Here is a 13,777-nt window from a genome sequence, read left to right on the forward strand (position 1 = left end):
TCGTCACTAAGCACGGGTAGCGCCTGCTTCTGCCCCATGCGCACCGCGGTGCGCTGCTTCCTCTTCTTCCGCCCGTTCTTGTTGGTCCATCGCGCCTCCCGCTTATGATTAGACGCAAACATCGCTCCCACGGCAACGCCCAAACCTTGCACTTATCGATAAGCGACATGACTCGCGTTCAATCTTTTTGCTGAGCTCTGCGCACGCTCGTACATGTCACTTTCACTTCGCCATGTCACGGTAACACACATTGAATCATGCCACCGAAGAAATCGACGAAGGAAGGCGATTCTGCCAAAACCAGTAACGCGGATGGCAATGGAGAAGGCACCACCCAAGGAACAGCTCCCGAAGCGCCAATGTCTGGAAGTAACACGCCAGTTGCAACTCCCTCTGGCACACCTGCTCCGCCTACACCAAGCTCGCGCCCAGGATCTGCAAGACCATCTCCGGCCGTGCGAGGACGGGGTGGCGCGAAGCCTTTACCAAAGTTCGCAGGTCGACGATCTGCTACCGCTCGAGCAGAGCTAGAGGCTGCAGAAGCGAAAAAGAAACAGGCCGAAGCAAAAGCTGCCGCCGAAGAAGCGAAGAAGAAAGCGAAAGAGGACAGGAAATTTGGCTATGGCAGAGGCAGAGGTGGCCAACGAGGCGCTCCGCGGGGCGGTCGAGGTCGAGGCGGACACATTGGTGATCGGCCGAGAGAGTACTCGTCAGAGGCTTCGGGTATTTTCGGTGGTGGCCAAGCTTCAGCCGACATCAGATATGCGCGCACCAGTAGACCTGGCGGGTTTGGCAGTGGTGGAGGAGGTGGTGGTGGTGGTCCCGGTGGCAGATCAGGTGGCAGTGGATACCTCGGTGGCTCAGGGATCAAGAGGGAGTCGGGAGATGTTGAAATGGGCGGCATGCGGACGCATATCAAGACAGAAGACGGAGGCTACATTTCCAGCGACGAAGATGAGAATGAAGGAGATAAGCGGGACGTCGATCGCATGCAAGTCATAGATTTGACTGGAGACCAGGAGCCAGACCTTGAAGATCCATTCGTGCCAGTCCGTTTGTCTCGTGTGCCACACAAAGAGCGAGCAGTCGGACTACAAGCTGAGGAGTCGCCGGACGCGAGTGATGCTGCAGAAGCGGTCTCAGAAAAACGCAAAGGCAAGCAGAGGGCAAGAGACGTCGAGGTGACAGGAACAGCTGTGGTGCCTAAGAGGCCCACCACATACAGCTCTTCGGACACTGAAGGAGAGCCTCAAATCAAGCAGGAGCCTACAGACGATGAACACACACGCCCGACAACCCCAGAGCCTGCAGTCACACAGCCTGCTGCAGGCATTGCGAGCCCCGGTGCTGATCTGCTAGACTCGCCAGAACGCAGGAGGAAAGCCAAAGAAATGATCAAGGAAAATGCTGAGATTCCAGAAGAAGGCGATGAGTCTGATATCGAGAGACCACCCGAGCCACACTTTCAGACACAGGCTGAGAAGGACGAGTGGATCCGATTCTACGACGACAAGCAGAAAGTGCGACACGAATTGGGGAGGCTAGTGCCCAAAGCCATCTCTGCACCTGATGCGGACGGTGACACTGCAATGGCCGAAGAGACTGGCCATGCCAAGCGGGCCAAGGCGAGACAGGAGGAACGCGAAAAGCACGTGTATCTGTTCCAATTCCCTCCCGTACTACCTGATCTGAAGGCTGTGACGATTAAGGATGATCCAGACGCTACAGAGTCAAATGGAGACGGAAATGGCGACGCGATGGACGTCGAGGAAGCGAATGGGGCTGCTGCAACATCCACGGCACCAGTCGCCTCGTCAGGAAGTACCCGACCGAGCCTAAGATCGGGTCAAGTTGGCAAGCTTCGGGTGCACAAGTCCGGAAAGACGACTCTCGACTGGGGCGGTACGAGTCTGGTTCTCAATTTAGGCGCCGAAGCCACATTCTTACAAAATGTTTTGATCGCGAAAGTGCCAGAAACGAAGCCCAAAGAGGGCGAGCAGCCGCCCGAGGATGTCGAAGACGCGAATGCCATGGGTATGGGACTGATTCGAGCCAAGTTCGTGCTCACCCCGGACTGGGATGAGATTCTCAAATGAAATTGAGCGAACGTTGGCATAGAATTGGTCTTCACTTTAGCGAGGCGTTGGTTGAGGGAGCGTGTTTACGAGACTCATGCTGTGAAAGTCCATAACCGGAGCCAGCTTAGGCGATGGACACTAGATTGCCACAGCAACAGATGGGACAGATGTGCTCACGGCCGTAGCTTGTCTCTCGACTGTGTATTCGCCTGTCAAAGGACTATGTGGCCCACTCCGTGCAATGCACATCATCATCCTCAATCAAAAACCAAATGGAATCCGATCAGATCTGCGTCCGCCTCTGCGATCCATCTCTTCGGCATACACATATGCGACTGGTACCTCTCTCGGCCTGCCATAAAGGTCGCTATCCCGCCTCTTCCTCTCCTCTCTTCCTCGTCGTTGGTGCGTACCGAACTGCGCATACTCCTGTGACGGGTACTGCGGCAGAGCCAAAGGCTGGAAGGGATGGTCATCATTCGCAAACGTCGCAGCACGTTGGTGGATCTGCGGACGATGGCGGCGTCCAGGATCCATCGGAGGCATTGGTGCTGGGGGATGGGGGTAGTCATCTTCTAGATTCGCGCTGTCCCGTCGACGACCTTGCTGATACGCGTCTCGGCCGCGGGGGACGGTGGCGTAAGGCTCAAGCACGACCATTTTGTCGCGATGGTAGCTACTGTTGCGACGTTCGATGGGATAAATTTTGCGAACTTGATCGCGATAGAACTTCCGGCCAAGTGTACCGCTAGGCATGGCAGGACTTCTTCTGCCTGGCGACGAAGGCGGAGTGAAGCTATCGCCCGATGGGAGACTCCACAAGTCGACTTTGTCGAGATGGTCGCGGTGCTGCGACCCTTCGCTTGAGGCACTGTAGCGCGACCGTCCGTGATTGAGTTGTGCGAACTGTCCAGTGAGTTGATGCATCTGATCCTGCTGCTCCTGCATGTTGCCCTGAATCTCGTCGAGCATGCGCTCGGTTCGTTGCTGGTTGATGCGCTGCTGGCGACGGTCTTCTTCGTGCCTCTCCTCTTGCTCTAAGCGGAGAGCATCTTCGCGACGACGAGCTTCTTCCTGCTCCTGATATCTTCGCCGTTCCCGCGATTGCCGGCGTCGGTCACGCGACAAAGAACGAGAGCGGCGATCTTCTAAGATGGGTGTTTGCCTACGAGTCTGAAATTGGGGATCGACATTAATTGGAGGCTGGAAGCTGCTCTCGTAGAGATCCGGCGTGTTCAGATGCGGAAGAGGCTCGAACGGATTCGACGCACCGTGCTGAGGCGGGCGGAACTGGTCAACATGTATAGCACCAGCAGGAGGGGGCGGCGGCGGCGGAAAGTCGAAACGTGGGCCGCCAGCAGCTTGCGGAGGAGGTGGTGGCGGAGGCACATGCAATATATCGGCGTTGTGTGGCGGACCGGGACCGAAGCTGAGTGGCGTGAAATCATCAAAAGGAGGGATGAATATGTCCTTGTCCCTGTGCTTCTTGTTGTCCTTTCTACCGTCCTTGGTCTTCTTGTGCGGTCCGTTGATGTCGATGATGTCGCGTGTATAGGCCATGCCTGGAATCTTGCGGTCCTGTCGTTTTATGATGACGGTGATACTTCTGATCTCGGGTTTGGCTCGAGTCCAAGCATTTTTCACGACGACTGAACGTTTGTGTCGATAGACGCAGTCCAGAGTCCACTCGGCGTGCTCGTCGTCTTCTTGAGACTGCCTGGCTTCGATATAACGATTGACCGCACCTTTCTGGTCGCGACTAAGCTGAGCGAACGCATCAAGAGGATCGCCAACTTCTTTGCGATACTTTCGCGACAGCTGTGCAAGCTCGATGTCGCCACTATGAAGAGGCTCGTGATCTGGTCGAGCCCAGCTCTCGAATTCGCCAGGCCGCGCCGGGGCTTTCTGCAAAACGCAGCCCTCGTACATGGCGAGGATGCCCGCGGTGGGTGTTCTTTCATTCTTGGTCTTATCCTTTTTATCCTTCCTATTGATAGGAATGTCGTAGTAACCATCGTCAGGGAACCCATCGAATTGCGACGGCATTGGTTGATCGAACATCACTCCTTGCTGCATTTGTTGCACCGAAGGCGCTGAGTGTGGACGATGTATGCAAATCAAGTCTTCGTGAACGAGAAGCAGAGTGGGTTTAAAGTGAGCTGAGATATTTCTTCTTCAAGCGAAACAGGGACAGAGTCCGCTCAGTAGAAACCGAAGACGAAATTCGCACCAGGAAGCGGCGGCCTCAACTTCATAAGTTCGCAAGCGTGTTCGCAACCATCGAAGGCAACAAGACACTCGTGTACCATGCATGTCGCCCCGCTGCCGGCACCCACCACGAACGCATGCGCCATCCGCCCGCTCCGCCAACATCTTCAAGGCTGCACAGCAGCAACATCAGAACTGCGACGGGCCACTCCGCTGGTTTGTTAGTGTGACTCTTAGAGGATCGTGGAGGCCGCCCCGGGCACGAGCTTCCCTGCATAAATACCTACGCCCGGGTGCAGCTTGTCAGGCTGAGATGTGGATGCGAACCGTGTCGAGCTGTCGAACGAATCATCCTTTCAAAGATCTCGTCGCTTAGCAATCTCTCATGGCGCTGACCTCGGGCTTCAGCATGGCACCTAGCTTTGTCGCAAGTGTCGAAGGACTAGTGGTAGCACAGATTGCGCTGCTGTGGTCTTTTGCCCTGTAATCAGCCACATGCTGTCCAACGCATTGACCAATCAGGAGGCTCCGTTGCCTGAGCTTGCGGCTCGGCTGCATTTGCTGCGGTCGATGATGTTGCAAGGCAACCAGTTCTTCGTTTAGCGGTAGACAATGGGTTTGAGGAGGACACCATCTGTGATCGTCTCGGAGCAGTGGCGCAACCGAGTAGCGATCACGCGCTCAAGCGCAACATCGCGGGCAACAGTGAGGGAAATGTAAGTACCTTAGTGCTGTGTCTCGACCATCGTGTGTCGATTTTGCACCGCTCAAGTATGTGCACATTGGTAGTCGACCAATACTCGTAGTGCCGACTCCCTAATGCATCAATTGCAGCGTTCGGCCAGCCAAAATGATTGCGCGCGCGTGCTGCAAGCAATCTGGAAGGACACCGAGAGGCCGCCAGACGGAGCGATTCTGGACATTGGAGGATTATCTGCATACGCCCCACTGCTGAGCTGGCATAGGCAAGCCCATATGCAGCCGTAGATGTACGTCGCGCGTCGCAGTTCCTCGACGCTTCAGCCATGCCTCGTTTCAAGAAGCAAGCGAGCTAGGGGCGAGACCGTACCGTAGATATGGACATGTTCCAGTCTTTGCAGAGACAAGTCTGCTCCGGAGACCCGGACGAGATCGCGGCTCGGCGCATCGCGTAAATGCTCTGTCGTTTGGTGGTATGCAGGCGAACAGCTTACCAGATCTCGCTTGTAATGTAGTTGCACACTTTCGGTATGGGTTCAGGCGGTGAACAGTGCAAGACTGACATCTCAGCATCTCCGCTAGAATCCTGTGTTAGACATCTTGCGAGTGCTTGCGCGGATAGCCTCGCCTAGAGAGCTTGAAACAGCCTGCGCGAGCTTTCCGAGGGAGACACGCTGACAATTTTCAAACTCTCTCGGCACGGTCTCTAGACCTCGTTCCTATCCCCGGTCCAGGCTAGAGGTTCTGCTGGCGATGTACAAGCCAGTTCAATTGCCTCAAGAAGGACGTGTCAGTGATCTGGCCTTGATTTTCTCGTCCGTCTCCGCATCTAGCTCTTCCTCGCGGGCTTCCTCATCACTTGTGTCTCCATCACTTGTGTCTCCATCACTGGGTGCCACTTTCATCAGCTTGTCCTCCAGCTGTTCCAGCCCCCCCCCAGAGTTGTTTCTTTATCGCGTGGAGCTCTGCATCTCGACCGGCTGGGTTGGAGTGCTCGAGAGAGCGATACGACGCCTTGGCATCCACTAGGTATCTCCAAGCCGTTGAGTAGTCGTCCTCGAGAGCAACAAGAAGACATAAGGTACGGATGCGAAGGTAGTTTGGAAGGGCTGACTCTGCAAGCATTTTCTGGCACGCAACCATACATTCGGCATTCTTGTCAGCATGGTACAAGGCTTGTGCCTCGTCTAGACTTTTTGAAAAGTTTTGGAAGATGAGGTCCTTGTCGGTTGCCATGATTCCTCTCGTCCGCTTCAGGTCGTCGCAGTCAGGTGTGGCGTGGAAGCGCGGTAGACTGATAGTCGAGCACAAGAGAGGCCCAGCGCGATTATAGCCAAATTCAGGTAGACCGCGGCGAACACTTCGAGCCGCACTCGATGACTCTGCTGTCCTCTGGAGTTGTCACGGTCAACAGATCTGGGAGCGGAAAGTAGCTGTTGGCTCTCGAAATAGCGAGAGACGCGTCCCGATCTCTATTCTGCGGTTGATGTTCCAGCTAAGGCGCAGAAGGCGCAGAAGTGCTTTTCAGTACGGGAAGGTGCTGTACAAAATTTGTTTCGTGGAAGTATTGTCGCAGCTTGTAGGGCATGCGCGTCCAGAACGATGTCGCCGGGCCCGAAAGCCAACGACTTCGCAACGTTGGCTTGGCAGGGATCCAGTGTGAAGAGTGTAGAAGTGAGAGGAGAGAGCGGCAGCTTATGGGTATTCTCTCGATTCATCTTTAGGGAGGATACAGATGCGACTCGCCCTCGCGACGTATCTCGTTGTGGCTGGTGGTTCTGGTCCGCTACAGGAAGCACGCATGTCTTGCAACAAGGCGTTCAAGCCACTTGCGTGTTGCTCAGCAGCAGTCGCCTGCATCAACGTCCCGACTGTCTTGCACTCCATGCCACATCCTTCACTCGACCATGCTCTTTCTGGCCGTTCTCGTAATGTATGCTCGAAGTGGTGTGCGCGCCGACGAGACTTTGGTTGGTTCTCGTGTGCCCTATCGAGCGGTGTTTTCACAAGCGGCCGCCCTGCTGGTCAAGATTCCACGAGCATGGGCGCTCTATTGGACAAGTATCGGAATATCACTCCAATTGTATGCATTCTTGCGCTGCATTCCTCGTTCTTGCATCCAATATTCTTCGCACAGGTCGCGTGTCTCGGCATAGTTCAAGGAGAGCGGGAGCTAACGGCTGTACAAACTCAATCATTCAAGCTTCATGAACTCTAAGCACAACCTTATATGACCTGGCTCAAAAGAAGCTTGTCAACATGCTCGTTCTCCTAAACTCTTCGTCCATCAAGTCGAACCCTTTATTGGCCTTCTACTCTCCTGTCGAGATAGTCGGAGATGTTGCCGTGGCGCAGCTGGCCCTTGCTTGCCAAGTACCGTATACTATGCGTGTAACGGTGGCTTCCTACCATCAGACCACTAGGTGACGGAAAGAGTGGGCGCAATTGGCACATGGGATGCGATACGAATGCAAATGCTAATGATAGCCTCGATGAAATCTCGTTCGCGCTCTCGCGCCCATTTTTCGGCCCGGTACATTGATAAAATGTGGGGCAAGAACGAACCGATATAAAGAGCATGTGCTGCTCAAGATAAATGTCTTGCAAACATATTAGAAAGTCTAGCAGAATGAAGTCATTCACCATCTTTGCCTCATTGATCGCGGCAGTTGCTGCTGAGTGGACGTGTCCACAAGACCACAACGTACGTGTACTCGCTGGATGGCACTTATCTTTTCTCGACTATCTGATTGCAGACCGGCATCTGTGGTCGTCAGCTGAACAGCAGATATCACAAAAGTGACGAACCGAATTCTAGCCATATGCTTACGTTTATCTCTAGACCAATTACACTGTGTACGGAAAGCAGTGGAACATCCAGTGTGACAACAGCATCCAGGGCACAGACATCCGCCGCTTCTACAATGGCGAGCAGGACACTCTTCTGTCTTGTGCATATGCTTGCGCTGAAGATCCAACCTGTCTGGGTACCAGCTACGTCTCGATGGTATGTCGAATTGTCTTCATGTTGCAGAGCTTTCCGCTGACTTGTGAAGACTTACACTTGCATCCTCAAGTCATCGATCGATGCCATCAACCTCCGGCCAGGTATCTGGTCGGCATACCCAATCGAGGACGAGAATTGTGCGTAGTATAATTGTTGGACGAATACCGCGGGAGAGACTGAACCGCAGGTCGCGACGCCAGAGTGTTGTCTGACCGGATGAATGCTGGCTAACACCATGTGCAGAGATAACGACTCAAGATCGCCGGCAGACCAGTATGGTATCGCAAAGAAGGACATGAGAGGAGGATTTCCGCGGCGGTGTATTCTCACAATCGTCACATGCCGGCCAGTTCATCAGGCCCCGGGAATGGATACAGCATCTCAATGCAGTTTCACAATTTCAACAAGCAGGCAAATACACCTTTGAATAATCTTACTGAATGAAAGAATGCATTCCTAGGTAGTGCGCTTGAACCTGTCTTGAGGCTGTAATGCTCCACGTAGACCCGAAGTTGAGGCGCGCATTGGCCTCCAAACCGATTTGGTATGGAAACTCTTGATGTATTGAATTCATGATGACAACGTTTCCAAAGATGGCCGCATTGGGAGCCTCGATGTCTGTCCACGGGTGTGGCCTGAGCACAAGAGCCTTCGCGTTGCTTTAAAAACACGAGCGAGCTTTCCACGTAGGTCACGATGGACGTGTATTGCAAAATGCTGCAATTTCCAACTCATGACATGCTTGTGTTATGCGCACTGCCGTGAAGCCCAGAGAGGTCCGGGGGCGTTGGCATGCCAATCCATCATACTGTAGTCGCAATTCCTGCTATTTCTCCGAACCATGCTGTCCGTTGAAGATCCCGTCTGGCCGCTGATCTTGGCGCTTGCGGCGATGCATTGGACTTCCGTCGTCGTTCTCCCGGTCGGACCTGGCTTCCTCGTGAAGACAGGAAGTCGTGATGCGAGCAGCCCTAGGTGCGCACATGTGAACCAGTGCTGGAAATGAGGACGACTGCAATAGGTTTGATTTGAAGACTGATGAAGGGTGGCCGGAGAAGTGATCTCATAGCGTGCATGCATCGGAGTGGATAATTGGTTGCTCAACGTTCTCGGCTAAGGAGAGCTTTGCTTCCGTAACTTCGCGAACTGCGAGAAAAGTTGTCACGGAGAGCTTTCCATTGCGACACTTCTCTCGAACTTCATCAACACAGCGCCTTGTCGCATCCCATCTCCACTCAGTCCTTGTGGCACTCGCGATTCTGTAATCATCCAGGCCGGATATCTCTCCTCACAACACATACCGCACAATGTCTGGAACCGCGACACAACCGCCGCAGAGCACCGGCATTGGCAAGCTGGATGCCGCAAAGGAGAATGTGGCAGCAAACACACCTGAGAAGCTCAGCGGAGTCGCCCTCTACTCGCGCTTCGCTTTCGCTGGTGCTGTTTGCTGTTCAGTGACCCACGGTGGTCTCACACCTGTCGATGTGTAAGTCAACAAAAGGCATTGAAAAGAGACGGGCAACAAGGGACTACAACAGATGCTGGGGACTACAACATCTCTTGTGTTCTCAGTTGATGCGCGTCGCGGCGCATACTGGGCGGCTGAAAATCTGGGATGGCGCGCGTGGAAGGACAAAGCTAACGATAGCTTTCAACAGCGTCAAGACCCGTATCCAGCTCGACCCGGCAACCTACAACCGCGGATTGGTTGGTGGTTTCCGTCAAGTCATCGCAAAGGAGGGTGCTGGTGCTCTTTTGACTGGTGCTGGCCCAACTTTCGCCGGTTACTTCCTCCAGGGTGCTTTCAAGTTCGGTGGTTACGAGTTCTTCAAGCAACAAGCCATCAACTACCTTGGCTACGAGACCGCATCGAACAACCGCACCGCCGTCTACCTCGCATCCTCTGCCACCGCCGAGTTCTTCGCCGATATCGCCCTGTGCCCTCTCGAGGCTACCCGTATCCGATTGGTGTCTGAGCCAACCTACGCCAGCGGTCTCGTTTCTGGATTCACACGCATGGGTACGTTGAGTCGTTAGAAAAGGCATCTTCGTCTCGCGAAAGACCTCTCTTGATAAATTACGGTCCATGTCACTAACTGCTTTTCACAGCCAAGGAAGAAGGAATTGGCGCTTTCTACTCTGGTTTCGGACCAATCCTCTTCAAGCAGTAAGTCTTGACACTGCAGAACCCATACTGGCCGTTTCTGACACGTGATTCAGGGTCCCATACACCATGGCCAAATTCGTCGTTTACGAGAAAGTTTCCGAAGCTGCCTACAAAAACTTCTTCGACAAGGAGAAGACCAGCTCTGGCATGCAGACCGTCATCAACCTTGGCTCTGGTCTGATTGCTGGCTTCGCTGCCGCCATCGTTTCTCAACCAGCCGATACTATGCTGTCCAAGATCAACAAGACAAAGGGTCTGCCAGGCGAGGGCACCACTTCAAGATTAATTAAGATCGCTAAAGAGTTGGGACTGAGAGGCTCCTACTCTGGTATTGGTGCCCGTCTCTTCATGGTCGGAACTCTGACCGCCGGGTGAGTGTTTATACCCCATTTTCTTCGATTTTTGCTAATTTTTGCCAAGACAATTCGCAATTTACGGCGACATCAAGAAGGCGATCGGTGCCGTGGGCGGGGTTGAAATTGCAGCCAAGTAGTTCAAGGCAACAGGTCGAGGATGAAGAAGTGTTGAGAAGGTTGTGGGAGCGGTGCGTGAGCGGATACCGAGCGTTGTGGAGGCCAAATACCAGGAACATGGCCGTGCTAGACAATAGAGGCAACGGTCTGAAGCACCTGTACATTAGTGAAGCATCGGTGACGGCGTCCAATCGATTTCTTCATGGTTTGTTGAGCATTGGAAGTTGGGCTTCATTCACATGTCAGACCGCCAAGCCGTATCACGTGACTCGCTTTGAGTCGCTCCGCTACACATGCGCTCATCCAGCCACCCTGCCACGATACGGCCCCGATCGCCTTCTTGATGTTGCGCAGAACAACGTCTGTATAGATCAAGCTGATCTCGCGCTGCATCTGTACCAGCTTCTTTATTGGTTTGCAATACGAATGGCACAGCGCTTCGCTCTTGGCGAGAAGCTAAACTGCCCAGCGTCGCACAGGCGTCATCGGCTGTGTTCCCCGACCATCACCAATGGGAATCTGCAACATCTTCGAGAGGCCCGAGTTCGGGGCTGGCTCCATAACAACATCCACATCTCTATCAGCGCCGTGATTCTTGGAGTTGTGGGTCGACTCAGCGGTTACACCATGGCTAAATAGAAATGGGCCATTCAATCGGCGAGAGTACATGTAGGTGCAGGATTGCCGTTCCTCTCTTTCTTCATCGCATACCAAAGCGCATAGCAAGATGTCATGGCTAAAGCAGAATCTGTCCAACCTCCGCGATGAATTCAGCTCGGCTTCTGGAGTACCTCCACCACAGCACCAGCCAACTACCGCACCACCACCACCACCTGTGCCTCCCCGACCTTATCCTTCCCACGCATCAGGCCAGCAGGGGTACACGCCAGACAACCCGCTGCTCTTCCAGGCTTTTGAATGGCATAACAAGTCCGAACCTCCGCCCCCTCACGAAACACATTGTCACGGCTCGCACTGGTCGCGACTGGGCCGTCTATTGCCCAAGTTGAACGAGCTCGGTGTCACATCAGTGTGGCTACCACCCGGATGTAAAGCGAATAACCCAGATGGCAACGGTTACGACTGCTACGACTTGTGGGACCTGGGAGAGTTCGACCAGAAATACACGCGCAGTACGAGATGGGGAAGTCGCGAAGAACTGCATGATCTAGTTCAAACCGCCAGCAAACTACGCGGACCACATGGTTACGGAGGTGTAGAGCTCATATGGGATGCAGTGTTGAATCACAAGACTGCTGGAGACGCAGTGGAAGAAGCCTGGGCTGTTGAGGTCGATGGACATGATCGCAGGGTGGAAATTTGCGCACCAAAGAAGATCGAGGCATGGCTGAAGTATGAATTTCCAGGTCGAGAAAGAGAAGGCATGAAGTATAGTCCGATGAAGTGGAGATCAGAACACTTCAGCGGTACAGATTGGGACCAGCGCAGCCAGAAGAATGCCATTTACAAATTGATAGACGACCCTGCGACTTGTCCAAGGCCGAACGATCAGCAACTTCCTATGCCTGGCAAGCCAAATAATGGCTTCAACCGTTTCGCAAGATTCGCCAAAGATGCAATGAAGAGCGCACTCCTTGATGGCCCTCCAGCTAGACGACCCGGTAAGGGTTGGGTAGACGATGTGGATCACACGCATGGCAACTACGATTACCTTCTCTTCTCGAACATTTACTACCACCACCCTGAAGTTCGCAACGATATCCTACAATGGGGCAGATGGATGGTTGAAGACGTTGGCATCAGCGGGTTCAGACTGGATGCTGCACAGCATTTCAGCTGGCATTTTACACGAGAGTGGATTGGTCAAGTCCATGCTGCTAGTCGAAGACGGTTTGGCAAGGATGCCTTTGTCGTCGGTGAGGTACTGGCTGCCGAGGTCAGCAGACAGCTCAGATGGCTTGACACTGTTACTCCACAAGGATGTGGCACACAGCTGGCGTATGCGTTCGATGCGCCTTTGCTGTACAGTTTCAGTCGCGTGTCTGAAGATGTACGTCGAGGCAGCAAGAACGCTGATTTGAGAACTCTGCTCTCCGGTCCAGGAGATCCGGACAAGCAGGCACTGGTAGCGGTCCGGCCATATCAAGCTGTGACATTTGTCACCAGTCATGATACACAGACCGGACAGGCAAGTTGTGTCCCTATGGATCAGGGTCTCAAGGCACTATTCTACGCGTTCATCTTGCTTCGGGCTGGCGGGTTACCATACATCTTCTGGGGTGACCTATACGGAGTCTGTGAAGGTAAGAAAGGAGAAGCGGCCGAAGATCCGCATTGTCGACCACCTTGTGAGGACGGTCCTCACTGCGAAAATCCTGTCCTGCCATCCTTGATGCTTGCTCGGAAGCTCTTTGCGTACGGGGCGCAGACAGACTATATGGACAGCCAGTCATGCATTGGCTGGACGAGATCTGGCACTCATGATCGACCCGGCTGCGTAGTCATCATGAGCATCGATAAGCCAAACAAGTGGACAGTCAAGAGTATGGTTGCTGGCCAGCCTGGCGAGAGGTGGATCGACGTTCTGAAAGGACCAGAAGGTCGACCAGAGGTTGTGATTGACGAGCAGGGCCGTGGTTTGTTCGCGTGCAGAGGGCACACCGTCAGCGTGTATGTGAGGGAAGACACTGCGTCTCTGGGCAGTTTTCCTGTTGACTTTGATCACGACCCATATAGTCAGTAGGAGGGACGTTGTGAGCCACCAGCCACAGATGACAGTGCACCAAGCGTGGAGGATGCGCAGGATGTGTTTCCGTCCGCTTGTGGCTGCTGTGTTTTGACTTGGTCTTTCGCTCTCCCTATCCTCTCACTTCATCTTCCTTGTTTCGCGAACATGTCAGGACATTGCCAAAACGCAAGCCGCGACCACACTTTCCATGAACAGGGAAGTGGCTGTCCTTCTGCAGTCACGACTGCCAGCGAGCAGCTAAGACTCCAGGTCGCCCTGACTTCGCGTCTGCACATTCGCCGGGTCCCCTACAGACACGTTCCGATGCAACGTCACGGATGCGCGCTGCACGACATGTCCGAGCCACAGCCACTCTGAGCTGCAGCATGCTCGTGTTGACTGCTATACTCTCATTGCGAGGCGCAGTCTCGCAGCTGTGGGACGGAGAAGCGT

At 53.9% G+C, this 13,777-nt stretch overlaps 4 protein-coding genes across 4 annotated transcripts; 3 read left to right on the forward strand and 1 right to left on the reverse strand.

The window, feature by feature from the left end:
• Nucleotides 1–257: 257 nt before the first annotated feature.
• On the forward strand, nucleotides 258–2,096 carry CKM354_000950000 (uncharacterized protein; the record flags this gene model as incomplete). The annotated part of the gene is made up of 1 exon (XM_044804925.1): nucleotides 258–2,096. One exon carries the CDS (start codon nucleotides 258–260, stop codon nucleotides 2,094–2,096), a length of 1,839 nt encoding a protein of 612 aa, XP_044660860.1.
• A 243-nt stretch (nucleotides 2,097–2,339) lies between these two features.
• On the reverse strand, nucleotides 2,340–4,154 carry CKM354_000950100 (uncharacterized protein; the record flags this gene model as incomplete). The annotated part of the gene is made up of 1 exon (XM_044804926.1): nucleotides 2,340–4,154. One exon carries the CDS (start codon nucleotides 4,152–4,154, stop codon nucleotides 2,340–2,342), a length of 1,815 nt encoding a protein of 604 aa, XP_044660861.1.
• Nucleotides 4,155–9,299: 5,145 nt separating this feature from the next.
• On the forward strand, nucleotides 9,300–10,655 carry CKM354_000950200 (uncharacterized protein; the record flags this gene model as incomplete). Its single annotated transcript, XM_044804927.1, has 5 exons — nucleotides 9,300–9,481; nucleotides 9,654–10,015; nucleotides 10,105–10,162; nucleotides 10,216–10,533; nucleotides 10,583–10,655. The coding sequence occupies 5 exons, from the start codon at nucleotides 9,300–9,302 to the stop codon at nucleotides 10,653–10,655; spliced, it is 993 nt and encodes a 330-aa protein (XP_044660862.1).
• A 707-nt stretch (nucleotides 10,656–11,362) lies between these two features.
• Nucleotides 11,363–13,339, forward strand: CKM354_000950300 (uncharacterized protein; the record flags this gene model as incomplete). Its single annotated transcript, XM_044804928.1, has 1 exon — nucleotides 11,363–13,339. The coding sequence occupies one exon, from the start codon at nucleotides 11,363–11,365 to the stop codon at nucleotides 13,337–13,339; it is 1,977 nt and encodes a 658-aa protein (XP_044660863.1).
• Between the last annotated feature and the right edge of the window lie 438 nt (nucleotides 13,340–13,777).

This window comes from Cercospora kikuchii, assembly GCF_019650295.1.
Source record: "Cercospora kikuchii DNA, contig_00006, whole genome shotgun sequence".
NCBI classification, from domain to species: domain Eukaryota; kingdom Fungi; phylum Ascomycota; class Dothideomycetes; order Mycosphaerellales; family Mycosphaerellaceae; genus Cercospora; species Cercospora kikuchii.